Here is a 15,867-nt window from a genome sequence, read left to right on the forward strand (position 1 = left end):
AGGAGGTAGAAACGGGCGGTGGGGGGTTGTGGGACTATGAGGTTGGAGGCGGTGGATGGGAGGTCCCCTGAGGTGATGAGGTTATGTTTTTCTGTGGCGGATATGGAAGTTTCCTTTGGGGCCTTGGAGAGAAGTGAGGGGGGATGTGTGGGCGCAAGTGTTGCACCTCCTGCGGTTGCAAGGGAAGGTGCCGGGAGTGGAGGTTGGGTCGGTGGGGGGTGTGGATCTGACAAGGGAGTCACGGAACAAACAGGAGCTCTCTCATTACACAGTAAGTAATCTTTACCCTGGTGGAAAAATAGCAAATGCCTACAGTTAGTAATTTTTAGCCTGTTCAATACAGGAACTCTAATTAGGCAGAACAGCAGATTTCCTGCGTTGGAAAATCAAGGGCTGCAGGTCCAAGGCTCTCTGACGAGTGTCTTTCACAGCATCTCTATGCAATAGCACTGACTATTCAGAAAACTGAGTTAAATAAGCAGTAGTGAGCAACAGTAACCTTGCTGAAAGGCCTTTTGCAGAGTGTACAACTGTATAAGGAGGCTTTTCAACAGCAGGTTAAGGGTTACATTGTGCTTAATAGTTAAATATCAGAGATTTAACTTGCTTGTTGTAACTTGCTCCTTAACTTATAAACGGTTTCCAGTCCTCCCATGGTTAATGTACTGCTGAGCCTTTATGATAATCAGTGCGCAATTAAAGTAATAACTAAACTCAAAGCCTCACTGTCAATCCATCAACTTAATCCAGGAGGGAAACATGACACAACCAAGAAAATATTTTTCCAGAGCCTTGCGTGTCTCCTACCAATCTCAAGTGATCTTATCAATCTGCTCAGAATAAGACAGGCTTTTTTTTGCTGAAAAATCAGTAAATGAAGGTTCTATCAAACATAGGGGTCAGACTTCCCTGGTTCTAGTGCTTGCCTGCTGCCAGGAAAGGACTGATTATAATTGAGAACATTCTTGGATTTAATGAGGTGGCTGGATGAATGAAATGCAACTGAGTTTCAGAGACTGATAAGAGCCTCCATCATTCACCACCATCCACCTTTAGCAGAGCTCAATCAGCAAACTTTTTTACCATTAAAATTGCTAATTCTTGGGATGTCGAATTCTAACCTCATTTGCGCAATTTTTGCTGATTGAAACTGAGACTATATGCAACTGGACAAGCTGGTCATGCAGTTAGACCAGCTTTTTTTTTTTTAAAAGAAAACATTATTTTAAAAAATTTCCAGCAACTTGAAAAATGGATTGACTTGAGGTCCAATCTTCAGAAGGAGGAATCTAAAAGGAATAGGCAAGCTTTGCTGCTAGAAAATGCTAGGGATAAACATTTGAGTGATTCCTTTGTTTAAAGATTCCATATATGGCAAACCTGCCCATATGATAAATCACATCAAATCTTTGAATTTTGAGAACACTCTATTACAGTCATGACAAAAGGCTCAAATCCTTCTATCGCTAGCCATGCTGTTCAGCTAGATGCATTTTGTGGACTGGCTGCTGCCTCATCCTCTAACTGAACTCCAAAGGTTTGTAAGATTAATAAACACCAGGAGACAGTGAGTGGGGAGTACTCCAGTTACTAGTGTGGTCACATTGTAAGCACATTTTACATGTTCAGAATTCCTAATAAAACTCTTAGACATGCTATTTTTAAGTGTTCACATAATTGCCTAGAAACAAGGAGCAAAATATTGAAATCAACAGTGGCATTTAGTTGAATGAATCATCTACTCTAATTCAAACCAGTATTTTCTCTTTTGAAAATTCTTTTAGGAAAGTACACAACTCCAGACAGGTCTCATTAATGAACTCTCTGGCTAGGACAGTGTTTTCTCTTGATTAGATATGTGGGCAAACAAGTTCTAAATGAATGGAATTGCTTTTTAATTAAAGAATTTTAGCTATTGACTCTGGTGTGCTCCTTCAGAGAATCTTTCTTGCCTTTAGAAACAGGTAAGTAATGCTTCAGTAAACACAGAACAGACAAGAATGATTCATTTGTGAGACACCATTTACTTTAATTGGAACTAGCTGCCCAAAATCCAATCTCAATCGTTTTATTACTTTTATTACTTTGTTTAAACAAGGCTTCTGCATAAGGCGGCTCAAAAGCAACAATGTTTTGCATTAAAAATTACCTTTGTTGTTAATAAGATAGAATACTGACCCAAATTGAGATCCTTTTTTTAAAATAGGGGAGACAAAATAAAAGTTAACAACATGGTTAGTAAATTGATGACATACAACGAAGAGCTCTATGCTTACCGTCCATTTCAGCATGATCTGGGTGTCAGTTACAGCTTCAGTATGAGCAATGTGAGGACCTGCAATTGGACGTGCTGAAAATGGATTGCTGAATCCTGCCACTTGATAAGGTCGTGAGGCAGCACTTCTGGGACTTTCACCATAGGCATTAATGGCAATCACACGAAATTTGTATGCAGCACCTATGGCACAAATATGGGAGTAATAATTAGTGCAGCACAGGACAATGTGCTACATCACAGCTGAAGATCTCCTTACAGGAATGAGCAATGACTCTTTGCAGAGAGCTTGACCATTGTGTTGCAATGATATAAAATGAGGAATGGGGAGCTAAATCTGGAGGGAAAACATGTGGTCTTAGGTTCTGGTAGGATAGAAGTTTAACTTAGAGGCCTGGACTGTTCCAGAGAACAGATGTACAAGCCCTTCCATTGTAGTCTCTGAATTTGAATTCAGTTGAAATGAAATCTAAATAAAAAGTCAGTATCAGTAGAAGTTATGTAACGTGAAATCAGATTGGGCACAGCTGCAATGCAATCACATTTAGATTGTTCAGATACACAATATTTGGGCTTATACACGAATGGCTACCTAAGGGATGTGCTGAAAGCTAATGTCCATCAATCTGTATGACTGCAAGCGTTAACATTCTCAGGAGCAAAGACAAAATAGAAGTTTTAAAGACTATACAATCAACTGTAACTGCTTGAGATGCTTCTGCCTTTACAAGGCCCACAGAATTTAATTAGATTACTGAGCCTTATTTCACTTTTCGTTTTGTTACCTGGTTCAAGACCACGCACTTCCACTGAAAGTTTAGATGGCGAGATGCTGTTTGCTGCCACTAGCCAGTCACTGTTCCTTCCTATCCGTTTGTACTCCACATTAAAGGAGGTGATGGGGGAGCCTCCATTCGCTCTTGGAATCCAAGTCACATACACAGAGGTTTCTGAGGCAGTTGAGATTGTAGGTCGGTCTGGTGCCTCAGGGACTAGATAAGAAAAAGAACGGTCAGGAATGGGCTGGAAAGTTAAAATTACTTAATTACTGGCTGTACGCAGAGAATAAAAAGTGGCTTTTTGGCAAAATTTCAGCTTTAGGACTGCAAATTCTGGTCTGCTTCAACAAGCAGATGATGTTTGCAATTTGGATTTTTTTTTGCAATTATGCTCTCTCTCAGACAGTGCATCCTGTGTCCAGGGTAACTCAGGTTTTTTTCAGTTTGACTAATCCATCTTATTGACCGCCAGAAGTACAGTCGTTATTCAGAATGCTGTCACAGGATTCTCACATTACTTAAAAATTAAGAGGAAGTATTTCACAAAGAGCCCTTCAGCAGCAAAATAAATGTCTCAATAAGTCATTACATTTAAAAAAGCCCCACAGCATTTCATAAACAATCCAACAAAATTTATGGCAGATTTAGCATTTGGGAGATACTGCCTCACCAATTGTGCAGTTGCGCTCTGCAATAACAAGACATTTAATCACAACTTTTTAAAAGGTTCTTGGAAGTTCAAATTGAAGATGACATCTGAAATTATTATTGTTTCAGCAAAAGCTAGTATCGACCAAATGGCTAGCAGGAGCTCAATACTCTATACAACAGGCCAATCACAAAACAAATTCTCAATGAGATTTTGAGGCTTTAATTGCAGAGCAAAAGACTTATTGCACTGTACCATGAAATGGTGGGACTTCCTGTTGGTGAATCACTGTCGGTGATTTCTGGTGCTTCCAGACGACACACAAGGGATCTCAAGGGAAGCAGGGAATGTTAGAAAGACAGGTTATCCACTTAGACAATCTCAAAGTGCCTATCAAACTGAGAGAGATAGCATTGGGAGAAACTTAATGTAGGATCCAACCAGTCTTGGCAGGAGGAAATAAGACAGATCACAGGGAAAACATTAACTTTCCTTTTAATATATACTTAAAAAGCAGCTCCTTTGCTTTAGGTTCATGCCTCAATCTTGCCTTTCAGATAATACAGAAGGCCTTCATTATCACATGCTCCAGAATTATTGATGTTATGTCATTTTAAACCCTTATGTTATCAGTCACTGCAGAGAAACACACCTTTAGGCTGACAAATTTTGTAGGTTTCTAAAATCGTGCACTAACACTGAAATAGATAATAAATATAGATTATTATATGCAAAGTTACCCAAACATTAGAAATTTTTAATCACAACATTTTTATTTCAACATTCACAGTTCTTGCTTTTATTCTAGAAACTTTTATTATTGGAATATTAGGCCTAAGAAAATAAAATAAGCCCCAACTTATTTGTATATACACTTACACTTGGGTGTTCAATTTTCTTTGCTTTAACTTGACACAAGATTATAGTTTAAAAATAATGGAACATGAATTACAATTTTAAAATCTTTCACTGTCTCTCTTGTCTCCACCAGCCAGTTTGAGTGCAAGAACTTTTGGGAGAAAAAAAAAGTCATGTTTGATTTGCTAACAGATTTGGAGAAACGCAAAAGATAGGAGGAGGAGGCAGCCAATCTGCCATTCATCATGATCATGGCTGATTGTCCAACACAACAGCCTAATCCTGTTTTCTCCCCATAACCTTTGATCCCATTTGTCCCAATTGTATATCTAGCCACCTGTGTTGAATACATTCAATGTTTTGGCATCAACTACTTCCTGTAGTAATGAATCCCACAGGCTCACTACTCTTTGGGTGTAGAAATGTCTCATCTCCGTCCTAAATGGTCCACCTCAAACCCTCAGGCTGTGATCCCCTGGTTCTGGACACACCCACCACCAGGAACATCCTCCCTGCATCCACCCTGTCTAGTCCTGTTAGAATTTTAGGTCTCTCTGAGATCCCTCTCATTCATCTGAACACCAATGAAAACAATCCTAATCAATCTCTCCTCATGTCAGTCCCGCCAACCCCAGAATCAGCCTGGTGAACCTTCGCTGCCTCAAGAGCAAGAGCATCCTTCCTCAGAAAAGGAGACCAAAACTGCACACAATATTCTAGGTGTGGCCTCACCAAGGCCCTGTATGACTGCAGCAACACATCCCTGCTCCAGTACTTGAAACCTCTCGCAATGAAGGTCAACATACCATTTGACTTCTTTACTGCCTGCTGCACCTACACGTTCATTTTCAATGACTGGTGTACAAGGACACCCAGATCCCACCGCACACTCCCCTCTCCCAATTTACAGCCATTCAGGTAGTAGCCTGCCTTCTCCTTTTTGCTTCCAAAGTGAATAACCTCACATTTGTCTAAATCATACTGCAACTGCCAGTGATTTTCCCACTCACCCAATTTGTCCAGATCATGCTGAAGGATCTCTGTATCCTCATCACTGTTCACCCTCCTACCCAATTTGGTATCATCTGCAAACTTTCAAAATACATTTTTCAACCAATGATGTGTCAAAGATCACAAACTGTCATGCTATTGTCACAAACATAGCTAAGTGAATCTTTGACATGTTTTCCTGTCAAGCGGGAAAGTTTTCCCCGGAATTGCATGTCCAAATGAATAAGCTTGCCTACTGGCAGAGCTAAAAAACCTGAAAAATAATGGCCAATTAATGATTCTGAAATATTTTAAGTACACACTGTTTGGTTGTTACATAAAGCTCTCTACACTACTCCAACATTGACCACAAAAATACAGGAGTAGGCTATTCAACCCCTTGAGGCTATTCTGCCATTCCACAACATCATGGCTAATCTGATTGGTGGCCTCAACTATACTTTCCTCTCCACTTGCCATAATTCTTAACTCTTGCCGATGGAAAAACCTATCAAGCTTGTTTGGAATTTATTCAATGACCAAGCGTCCATTGCTTTCCGGAAAAGTGAATTCCACATACTGATGATCCTCAGAGGAAAGAAAAATCTCATCCATCTTAATTGTGCGACCTTTAATTCTTAAACTATCTGGCCTAGTTCTAGACTCCCTGCTCAAGGGGAGCACGCTGAACAGCTGTAAGATGCCATTTTTTTTGCATGAAAATACACACAAAAAAAAGCTGCCATTGTACTCAAAAGCATTTCAGACATGTCAAGTACTTTGAAGACATAAGCTAGTTAAAGCTTCTGCCAAAATAATACTTACTGAATTCAGAGCAACTTTAGACAGCAAAGAAGAGAGCAAAGAAGACAGAATAACAATGTTAGTAAAAGCATATTTTCAAGGCAGTATGATTCTTAGTGTTAGACCCAATCAGATGGCAACTACTCATTGAAATTTCCATTTAAATACTTCAAATCAGACAAGTTGTGAATACAGCAATAAAGACTGATGCAGCTCCAAGCACTAGCAGTAGATGTTAATAGCACAGACAATATTACATTCCATTCACGGAGGTAATGAAATACACAAAGCAAACGAACAGAACTAGATGAAAATAATCCCTTGAATCCAAAACTCGATTTTTGAAAATTTGACATGGAAGTTTCAGTTGATTCCTGGTGTTGGAATCTCAGAGTGCAGGGCATTGCAGTTAAACCTATGTGAGGGAATTGTTATTAAAGAGGAATAACTATTTCTACTTTTGAATTCAGCAGTCTGTTCTTCATTTTAGAAGCAACAGAAATGTTTCCTGAATAGTGTAATGGAATTTGTTTTTGGAAATTACAGAGTTGTGCTGCAATAGGCAGTAGGAATGCAAGAGCTGCTTCACTCTCAATTTCCACTACCCTTGACCACACATTCTGAAACCAAGAAAGGTCAGTTAACGTCAATCAAATAGCAGTATTGGTAGCAATCCTATAGGAAACAGCTGGTCTCCAAATCAGTTCCTCTCCCCTGACGACATATTATCAAATATTACTTTCAAATATCAGAGATAATGAACAATCTGAATACTGGGTCATGGCATATAGCCCACCCTTCACTATTACTTTCAGCATCTGTAATCATTTCAAATATTATAAACTGAAATCAGAAATGCATCTAATAACTGAATTCGTTTTCAGTTGAGAAACCAAATGAAAAAAACAGTGCCTGATCCAATAGAATATCCAGCCTATAGATTTTGTAGAATCCATCTGACTCTAATGATGTTGTCAGGGTTGCAGGGTTTGAGCTATAGGGAGAGGCTCAATGGGCTGGGACAATGGAGTGTCAGGCACTGAGCAGTGACCTTATCTAAGTTTATAAAATCATGAGGGTATGGATAGGGTGAATAACCAAAGTTTTTTCTCAAGGGTCGGGGAGTCCAAAACTAGATGGCGTAGTGAGTGGGGAAAGATTTAAAATGGAATTTAAGGGGCAACTTTTTCACAAAGAAGGTAGGGAATGTATGGAATGAGCTTCCAGAGGAAGTGGAGGATGGTCCAACTTCACCTTTTAAAAAGGCAAATGGATGGGTATATGAATAGGAAGGGTTTAGAATAATATGGGCCAAAGGCTGGTAAATGGGACTAGATTAATTTAGGATATCTGGTCAACATGGACGAGCTGAACTGAAGGGTCTGTTTCAGTGCTGTACATCTGACTCTAATGCAATACAAATGTGCACCAGTATCAATCTTCCCACCTAAAACTACCATCTTCAGTGTCCTTTCCCCAATGTTCTCCACCATCTCCATCAAAAATCATTCACAACACCTTACTACATTTTATCATATCCACTGTATACCTTGTCTACTTTTTTCATCTCCATATTACGTCCTGCCATCATTTAAGTTTGTAATATATTCTTTTCAGAAGTAATTTCATATCATTCCTGCTTTCAAATCACTCCATGGCCATGCCCCATGCTAATGCTGTAATTTCCTCCTATTCCATAAACTACAAAAATTAGTCATGCTCTGTTAATTCTGGACTTTTCAGTATACCATATTTTAATGGTTACATCACTGGTAGCCAGCCTTCCAAGATCCGGAATGCTGAAATAAATTCCTGAAACTTCTTTTGCTACTTTAAAGTGCTCATTAAAACCTAGATCTGGCACAATTTTTTTGATTATCTACCCAAATATCTCGTGCCGCTTAATGTCAAATTTTATTATTCTCCTGTGGAGTGCTTTGGGAGGTTTTATGGTATCAAAGGCACTTCTTAAAAGTTGTTTCTGCTATAGGAGAGTCTGCGGCTTGGATTGACAGTCTAAAATGGAGGGTATCAGATCAGCGTGTTAGAGTTAAAGCTTGGTCATTTGTTGAAGTGGGACAAGAGTAACAGTTGGAGATCTAATTCCTCAGCAGGGTTATGAGACGAGTTTTTGGGGTTGCGAGCTATGAGCAGCAATGACTGCTGCTGAACTCAATGAGGGGCAGAAGTTTAAGGTACCTTTACATTCTTAATCGTACTGGACGGATTGACTGTAATAAAGACGGCTTTCTGGGAGCTGAAAACAAAATCCTTAGAGTAGGTAGATGTTCATTCTCCTTGTGGAGAACTTGCCTTTTAATCAACTCTGTCAACTACTGTTTGCCCACAAGAGCTAAAGCCGCACTCAGCAACCAAAACTTCAACAAAGTAATGATTTGAAGACCCCAGTGTGGACTGGGGTGTACAAAGTTGAAAATCACACAACACCAGGTCATAGTCCAACAGGTTTAATTGGAAGCACACTAGCTTTCGGAGCACCGCTCCTTCATTCACAACCACCTGAAGAAGGAGCGGCGCTCTGAAAGCTAGCACTTCCAATTAAACCTGTTGGACTATAACCTAGTATTGTGTGATTTTTAACTTACAAAGTCCAACTATACCATCCTTCCCATCCCCATGCTTAACAGCTCTTGTAACCACCACCCATTAAATTTCAATTCTGGAACCACATTAAGTCTGAAGCATTAAAATGCTGGAAATATTTGGATAGCACTGGTTTAAGCTTAAGATGAGGACAACATGACAACTGAAACTAATGACAGAGGGGGTAACTGATTGGATTAGGATTGAGTAACAGTTCACCTAATGCTCATACATGATTAGAATTTATACACAGACCATAATAAAAAGATCTTAAGCTAGATCCTAGTTTATTAGTAAATTGGATGGGAAGGGTTACATTTTCTTAGGATAAGGGATCGATTTGGTTGAATAATTTTGCAGTCAGGTTTTGCTCAGACTTCAGTTGGGCAAGATTTTTAAAAGGAGGAATTGAAAGAATTGGGTAAGGGTTATGTTAAAGTTAAGGATAGGTCGCTTGTAAAACTGGGCCTAGCTAGTGTTAAAGGCCAAGTTTATGGAATCATATAATCCCCACAGTGTGGAAGCAGGGCATTGACCCATAGAGTCCACACTGAAGAGCATCCCACCCACACCCAACCCCCCTACCCCTGCCTTTCCCATGGCTGATCTACCTAGACTGCACATCCCTGGGCACTATGGACAATTTAGCACAGCCAATCCACTTAGCCTGCACATCATTGAACTGCAGGAGAAAACCGGAGCACCCAGAGGAAGAATGCTGGGAGTGTGCAAATTCCACACAGACAATTACCCGAGTTTGGAATCAACCCCGGGTTTCTGGTGCTGAGGGGCAGCAGTGTTAACCACCGAGCCACCATTATGGTTAAGATCAAAGCTGAGTGGTGTCAACAACTTTCTGGCTGTGTAAGAAAGTAAATCAATGCTTCAGAAAAGTAAAAACAGGCCTAGGGCCCATCAAAGAATCTTACCTCTGCTATGTCGTGTTAGATCATGGATTACCACGCCAAAATTAGTACTTGTCTTATCCTCGACTGGTGTTTGCTTGGGAACTCCGACAGGTTGTGATGGCGTTCGAGAGTTTTTCTTTGAGGTGGAGGATCGCCCTGTCAAGGGGAAAGGGAATAGAATTCAGCATCTCAGAAGAGAGGGAAAGCATTATTTTACAGTACAATATCCACAGCATTGCTCAGCCATTATATCAAGTGTAGGATATGGTGGTCTTTAGAAGCAGAAAACTGGTCAGTCCTTCAAGATTGGTCATTCAATATGATCACAGCAGATCTTGGGCTTGCAACTCTCCTCCTCACCTGCTCGAACATCATAATTCTGAGTCACCAAAATCTGCCTGTCTATCTCAATCCCAAGCAGAAGGGAATACAGAGTTAAGATCACAGTTAAGATCAACTAAGATCCTGCTGACAATATCAATTCAAAAACCAACATTAAGATTACAAGAAACAGTCTACAAATACAGCCTACACTCAAACCTTCAAACCGCTCGACTCACATCATATTTCATATGGGCCTAATTCCAGCACCATTTAAAAATGTATTTTGCAACAAGTATCAATGGATCTCAACAACATAAATTCTGGATTGTCAATACAGAAGCAGAAGCTAATGATTGAAGCCTGTCACAGTACAAATGAAAAACTGAACCTCTGACTTTACTGATCTGTATAAACCAACATCGTAAACTGCACATTTCCTTGGGGAATCCATCACAAATGCTGGTGTCAGAAACCAAGAGTTACAAACACATCCTTTGCAAAATACAAACTGTCAGTGTGAATTTAATTGTTATGTTGTACCTTTGCCAGTTCGGAACGTCAGCATGGCTGGCTGCCCTTCACCAGAAGCACTTCGTGCGACCATCAATACCTCATACAGACTAGAAGGTTCAAGCTCGGCAAGTTGAAGTTCATTTTCACTGCCAGGAACCCGAATTGTGTGCCAGTTTCCCAACATATTCCCACGATTGTCAAGCTACAATGAAAACAAAAATCTGATGTCAAAACTTTATGGTGTAGACCTCAGCACTGTTGTCCTTTGTCCCATTCCCCCAGATTCCCAACAGCCTGCTTGCTCATGTGTACCCTCCAAATAATATGGCTGACGTGGGCCCAGGTGGATGGCATTCCACTACTAGACCTTGATTCACCTGACCCACAGATTTGGACAAGAAACAAATCAATAATTCCCAGCAAGTAAAGTTGCGATGGGCGATCTAGCTAAACAAGGGATCCCTGAGTGATTGAAGGGCTTCTGATGGCTCAGATGGGGCAAGTTAATTTCCACATCAGTAACTTGTGGCTAATAGTGGATCCCCCTGCAAATGTAATAGGCAGGAGCAGGGTATGTCAGAACAATGTTAGCTATGCTGTGGCATTGACAATGAGCTCATAAAATTAAGGACAGAGTTAGAGATAATAATTACAAATTAGGGCTAAGCTTTTGCAACAAAAAAAAAGTCAATTTCAGAAGGTGCTCTGTATTTTTGATCCTGCTTGTGTCTCTAAATAAGACTTCATCGCTTAAATTGATAATTTTCATATATACACAGTTTGCAATACTTCAATATATTTAAATAAGAGAAAAAAAAGATTCATATCATTTATTTTGCTCCAGGTGCAATGAATTTACAAAGATCTGCCAAACAGTAAACTCCTTGAATCAATAACAATTGACTAATTTATCAAGGTAAGCCAGGTGGGCTCTACAAACATAAAGGGTCCAGGTAAAATATCTGAGCATTTACAGTACATTACAAGCTACAATTCTCCCAGCCTTAGAAGCAACACATCATCTTATTTAGTAGCTTGCTTTCAAAAATGAGTGCAAAGTTTTGCATGAAAGTTTTATGTATAATGGTTTTTCCAAAGATGGGGGCCAATGCAGTGAAGGTGAGAGATAATATAAAAGTGAAATAAAATAGGTGATAGAACGGATGTAGAAACTGAAGCTGCACTGTGTGCATATATGAATGTGTGCGCACAAGCTTGTGGAAGTAAATGAGGAAGTCTGACTCATTCAGGGCTCGATATTGAACTGTTTGGGATCGAGGGGATAGCAGATAAGTAAAACTAAAGTATTATATATAAGGGATAAAACTGACAGACAACGTACACAAGTTGTCTGAGAATTGATCGGAAGTTGAGAAGGCTGGGGAAGCAGCTAGAGCTCAACATATACTAGATGTACGGAGTGGAGCATGATCAGATATTAACAGTTTCACATTCAAAGGTAATAAACAAAACAGACTAGAGAGGTATGAGGTGAAAGTATTTTGCTAAGAATTTTCAGGATTTAGTTTGTTTGGAAAAGGTGGTGGAATTTGATTCTAAGAATGATTTTAAAAAGGAGCTGGATAGATAATTCAGGATGAAGTATTTATACACAAAGGGATGTGGGACTGAGCACATCTGCTCTTTCAAACAGTGATCGAACAGCCTCTTTTTGTGCTGCAAGACTCTCATCCCAATAGGCTACATTATATCTTGAACCTGGGCTTTATGATGCAGTCCCTTCCAAGTCAAACCACGTTTTATTAGCATCATACCTTTCGATATTTGACAAAGTAGGCATTGATGGGAGAACCACCATCTTTTCCTGCTCTCCAAATTAAATCATAGCTGTCTGGGTTGGTAGTATATGGAGCACTGAGAATGATGGGAGCATCAGGTGGAGTCTTTTGTGTTGGCTCAGGGGAGATGGATTCTTTCGTTGGCTGGTGCTCTGGTGACATAATGTCAAAGACATAATCGTAGTCGATAGTTTCATCACCTTCATCACCCTGAACAATATCTGAACTTCTCGCTGATTGCGTGGGCTCTTGGTCATCAACTCTGACCTTTGTTTCAAAGGGAACTGGTGGAAAATCAACAAAAACACTGATTATTTTCAAAAGTACAGCCACTGTTGCCAATTGCAAAACTCTACAAGCATGCAGAATGCTGACTGCTTAACATTCCTTCTCTCCCCTCCCCCCACATTAAAATGCCATTAGTTCAAACTAGTAAAGTTGCTATTCAGAGCCAGAGGAAACATGTTTCATGGTCCCCAGATGTTCAACTCACTGCCTGTTGCAAGAAAACCAACAAAAACTATCAACATTTCTCATTTAATTAAAGCCAGATTACATTTGCTCTCGTTTATTTATTTAGGATACCACAGGCAGCAGCAGGATAGGGGAGGATGGGCCGCACTTGTTGAAACTGGCACGTCTCTCAATAACAAAGAAACTATCAATTCTGAGAGGCTGCCAGCACCTCTCAGCTGATCTCATAGCAGTTATGCTTGAGCATCTAGATGCAGTCATGCTTAACCCCTGGATATGCTGCTTACATGTTACAACTAGGATAGTTTGGGTTGTAAGTTTGCTCACTGAGCTAGTAGATTTGTTCTCAGATGCTTCGTCATCATGCTGGGTAACATCATCAGTGAGCCTCCATTGAAGTGCCAGTGTTCTGTCCCGCTTGCTATTTATCGGTCTTGGTCTGTTTAGGGATACCAGTTTGACTGGGACAACACATCCATCCTGGGACAGGCGAAACAAAGACATGCACGGGAATTCCGAGAGGCCTGGCATTCAAACCAGAACTCCACTAACATACATATTGATTTGGACCCAATTTACCAAACTCTCAAAAGGAACCGCAAGTGATATCACCCACCACAACAGACCAACTCAGATAAATAGCAAGTAGGAGAGAACACCAGTGCTTTATTCAAGAATCGACGTTTCGGGCATAAGCCCTTCTTCAGGAATGAGGAAAGTGTGTCCAGCAGGCTAAGCACACTTTCCTCATTCCTGAAGAAGGGCTTATGCCCGAAACGTCGATTCTCTTGTTCCTTGGATGCTGCCTGACCTGCTGCGCTTTTTCAGCAACACACTTTCAGCTCTGATCTCCAGCATCTGCAGCCCTTACTTTCTCCTGCTTTATTGGGAGACACAATGATGATGTTACCTAGCATGGTGATGAAATATCTGAGAACAAATCTACCAGTTCAGCAAGCAAAATTACAACCTCAGCTACAAATAGTCTCCAAAATTGCAAACTGGGATAGTCTTACTATGTCTCACTATATAAATTCACGGTGTTGTTCTTGTACTGTTACAGCTTTTAATCAGAGCAGTCAAATCAAGAGAAATCGCAACTGCCTCCACAGAAAGGATATCGATTCTCACGAGACGGCTGTAAATGAATTTCCAAAGGCAAAACAAAATAGTTGTCCAGTTGAGCAATTTATTTCAATTGAAACCCTACGCACAAGAACATGCAATGTTGATTTCAAACTTAACTTTTACAGTCTCATACTGGAGAAATATGACATTATAACTTGAGAAACTGTGCATGGCTATCCTGGCAAACTTTGCTGTCTTGGTGTTCGACCGAAATGCAGTTTAAGTGAGGCATTAGTTGATGCAAGCTGTGCTAACTTGATGCACATCTGGCATCAATTCCAGGTTGAAGGAATCTGCTTTTCATGTGCCATTTGTGAATTAAAGTCCTCCATGACAAATTTTATTTTTAAAAGGGAGGCTGGATAATTTTGGGAGCGGCTGCTCCTGCTCTGACAGTCTCTATTTTGAAGTTGCCATATTGGCAGTTAAGGAGGAATCATGCTGCAACAGGTAACACCCAGACTACTGACATCTCTCGTCCTGATCTTATTTCAGGTCAGGTACCACCTCTTCACACCCTCTATCATCACAGATGAAGCATATAGTGAACTCTGAACCCTGGTGGTTAGTAATATGAAACATGTCTTCAAATGAATACATTCTGGCTTTTTATATTTAGGTGTCAACATCAAGATATGGTATGGACTAGATTTGATAGATAAAATATTATGTTCTTGTAAAGCAATATGGGAACATAAAGAAAGGTGCCAGGTGATTTAAGTCTGATACACATTAGCACACAATATTTTCAACTGCTCATGAATTACAGTTACTCGCAAATAGTGACGGAGCTGACCAAGTTTCTTGGGTAGCCAGTTACTAGCTTTTGCTGGACTGTTCAATTCCTCACCCCATATAGGTAATTTTCTTGAAAACATGTCATAAGGTAACTGGAAGTGTGCAAGAAATATAAATAGTCGATTCTATTGTTAAAACAAAATAAATGTGCTTTAAAAGTTTGTACATCCAAGTACACCTGAGCAGTGCTACCTTCACACACATGCCACAACCACTGGCATACATGCATGAGCACGCTTTGCAGTCACATGCAAACATTTAATAAAGGAAACTTTCTTTTTAAACCGTCAATCATGCTATGTGATGATAATATAGTGCAAATAAACCACTTAGAGTCATAGAGTCACAGAGATGTACAGCATGGAAACAGACCCTTCGGTCCAACCCATCCATACCGACCAGATATCCCAACCCAATCTAGTCCCACCTGCCAGCACCCGGTCCATATCCCTCTAAACCCTTCCTATTCATATATCCATCCAAATGCCTCTCAAATGTTGCAATCATATCAGCCTCCACCACATCCTCTGGCAGCTCATTCCATACACGTACCACCTTCTGCATGAAAAAGTTGCCCCTTAGTTCTCTTTTATATCTTTCCCCTCTCACCCTAAACCTATGCCCTCTAGTTCGGGACTCCCCGACCCCAGGGAAAAGACTTTGTCTATTTATCCTATCCATGCCCCTCAATTTTGTAAACCTCTATAAGGTCACCCCTCAGCCTCCGACACTCCAGGGAAAACAGCCCCAGCTTGTTCAGCCTCTCCCTGTAGCTCAGATTCTCCAACTCTGGCAGCATCCTTGTAAATCTTTTCTGAACCCTTTCAAGTTTCAGAACATTTTTTTGATAGGAAGGAGACCAGAACTGCACGCAATATTCCAACAGTGGCCTAGCCAATGTCCTGTGCAGCCGCAACATGACCTCCCAACTCCTGTACTCGACACTCTGACCAATAAAGGAAAG

General features: G+C 40.3%; 1 protein-coding gene across 4 annotated transcripts in view; it reads right to left on the minus strand.

Annotated features, from left to right (window-relative positions):
* cdon (cell adhesion associated, oncogene regulated) overlaps positions 1-15,867 on the minus strand; it is a 104,463-nt gene that overhangs the window by 24,841 nt on the left and 63,755 nt on the right. For 2 of the 4 annotated variants that reach the window (XM_043676880.1, XM_043676882.1), the window contains exons 9-14: positions 12,480-12,787; positions 10,732-10,906; positions 9,889-10,023; positions 3,959-4,033; positions 3,061-3,267; positions 2,277-2,458 (exon numbers count right to left, since the gene is read on the minus strand). In XM_043676880.1, the coding sequence (XP_043532815.1) occupies positions 2,277-2,458; positions 3,061-3,267; positions 3,959-4,033; positions 9,889-10,023; positions 10,732-10,906; positions 12,480-12,787 (1,082 nt within the window). The remainder of the gene's footprint in view (positions 1-2,276; positions 2,459-3,060; positions 3,268-3,958; positions 4,034-9,888; positions 10,024-10,731; positions 10,907-12,479; positions 12,788-15,867) is intronic. The other 2 variants (XM_043676883.1, XM_043676884.1) reach the window with 1 other exon arrangement.

Source organism: Chiloscyllium plagiosum, chromosome 35, assembly GCF_004010195.1.
Source record: "Chiloscyllium plagiosum isolate BGI_BamShark_2017 chromosome 35, ASM401019v2, whole genome shotgun sequence".
Taxonomy (NCBI): domain Eukaryota; kingdom Metazoa; phylum Chordata; class Chondrichthyes; order Orectolobiformes; family Hemiscylliidae; genus Chiloscyllium; species Chiloscyllium plagiosum.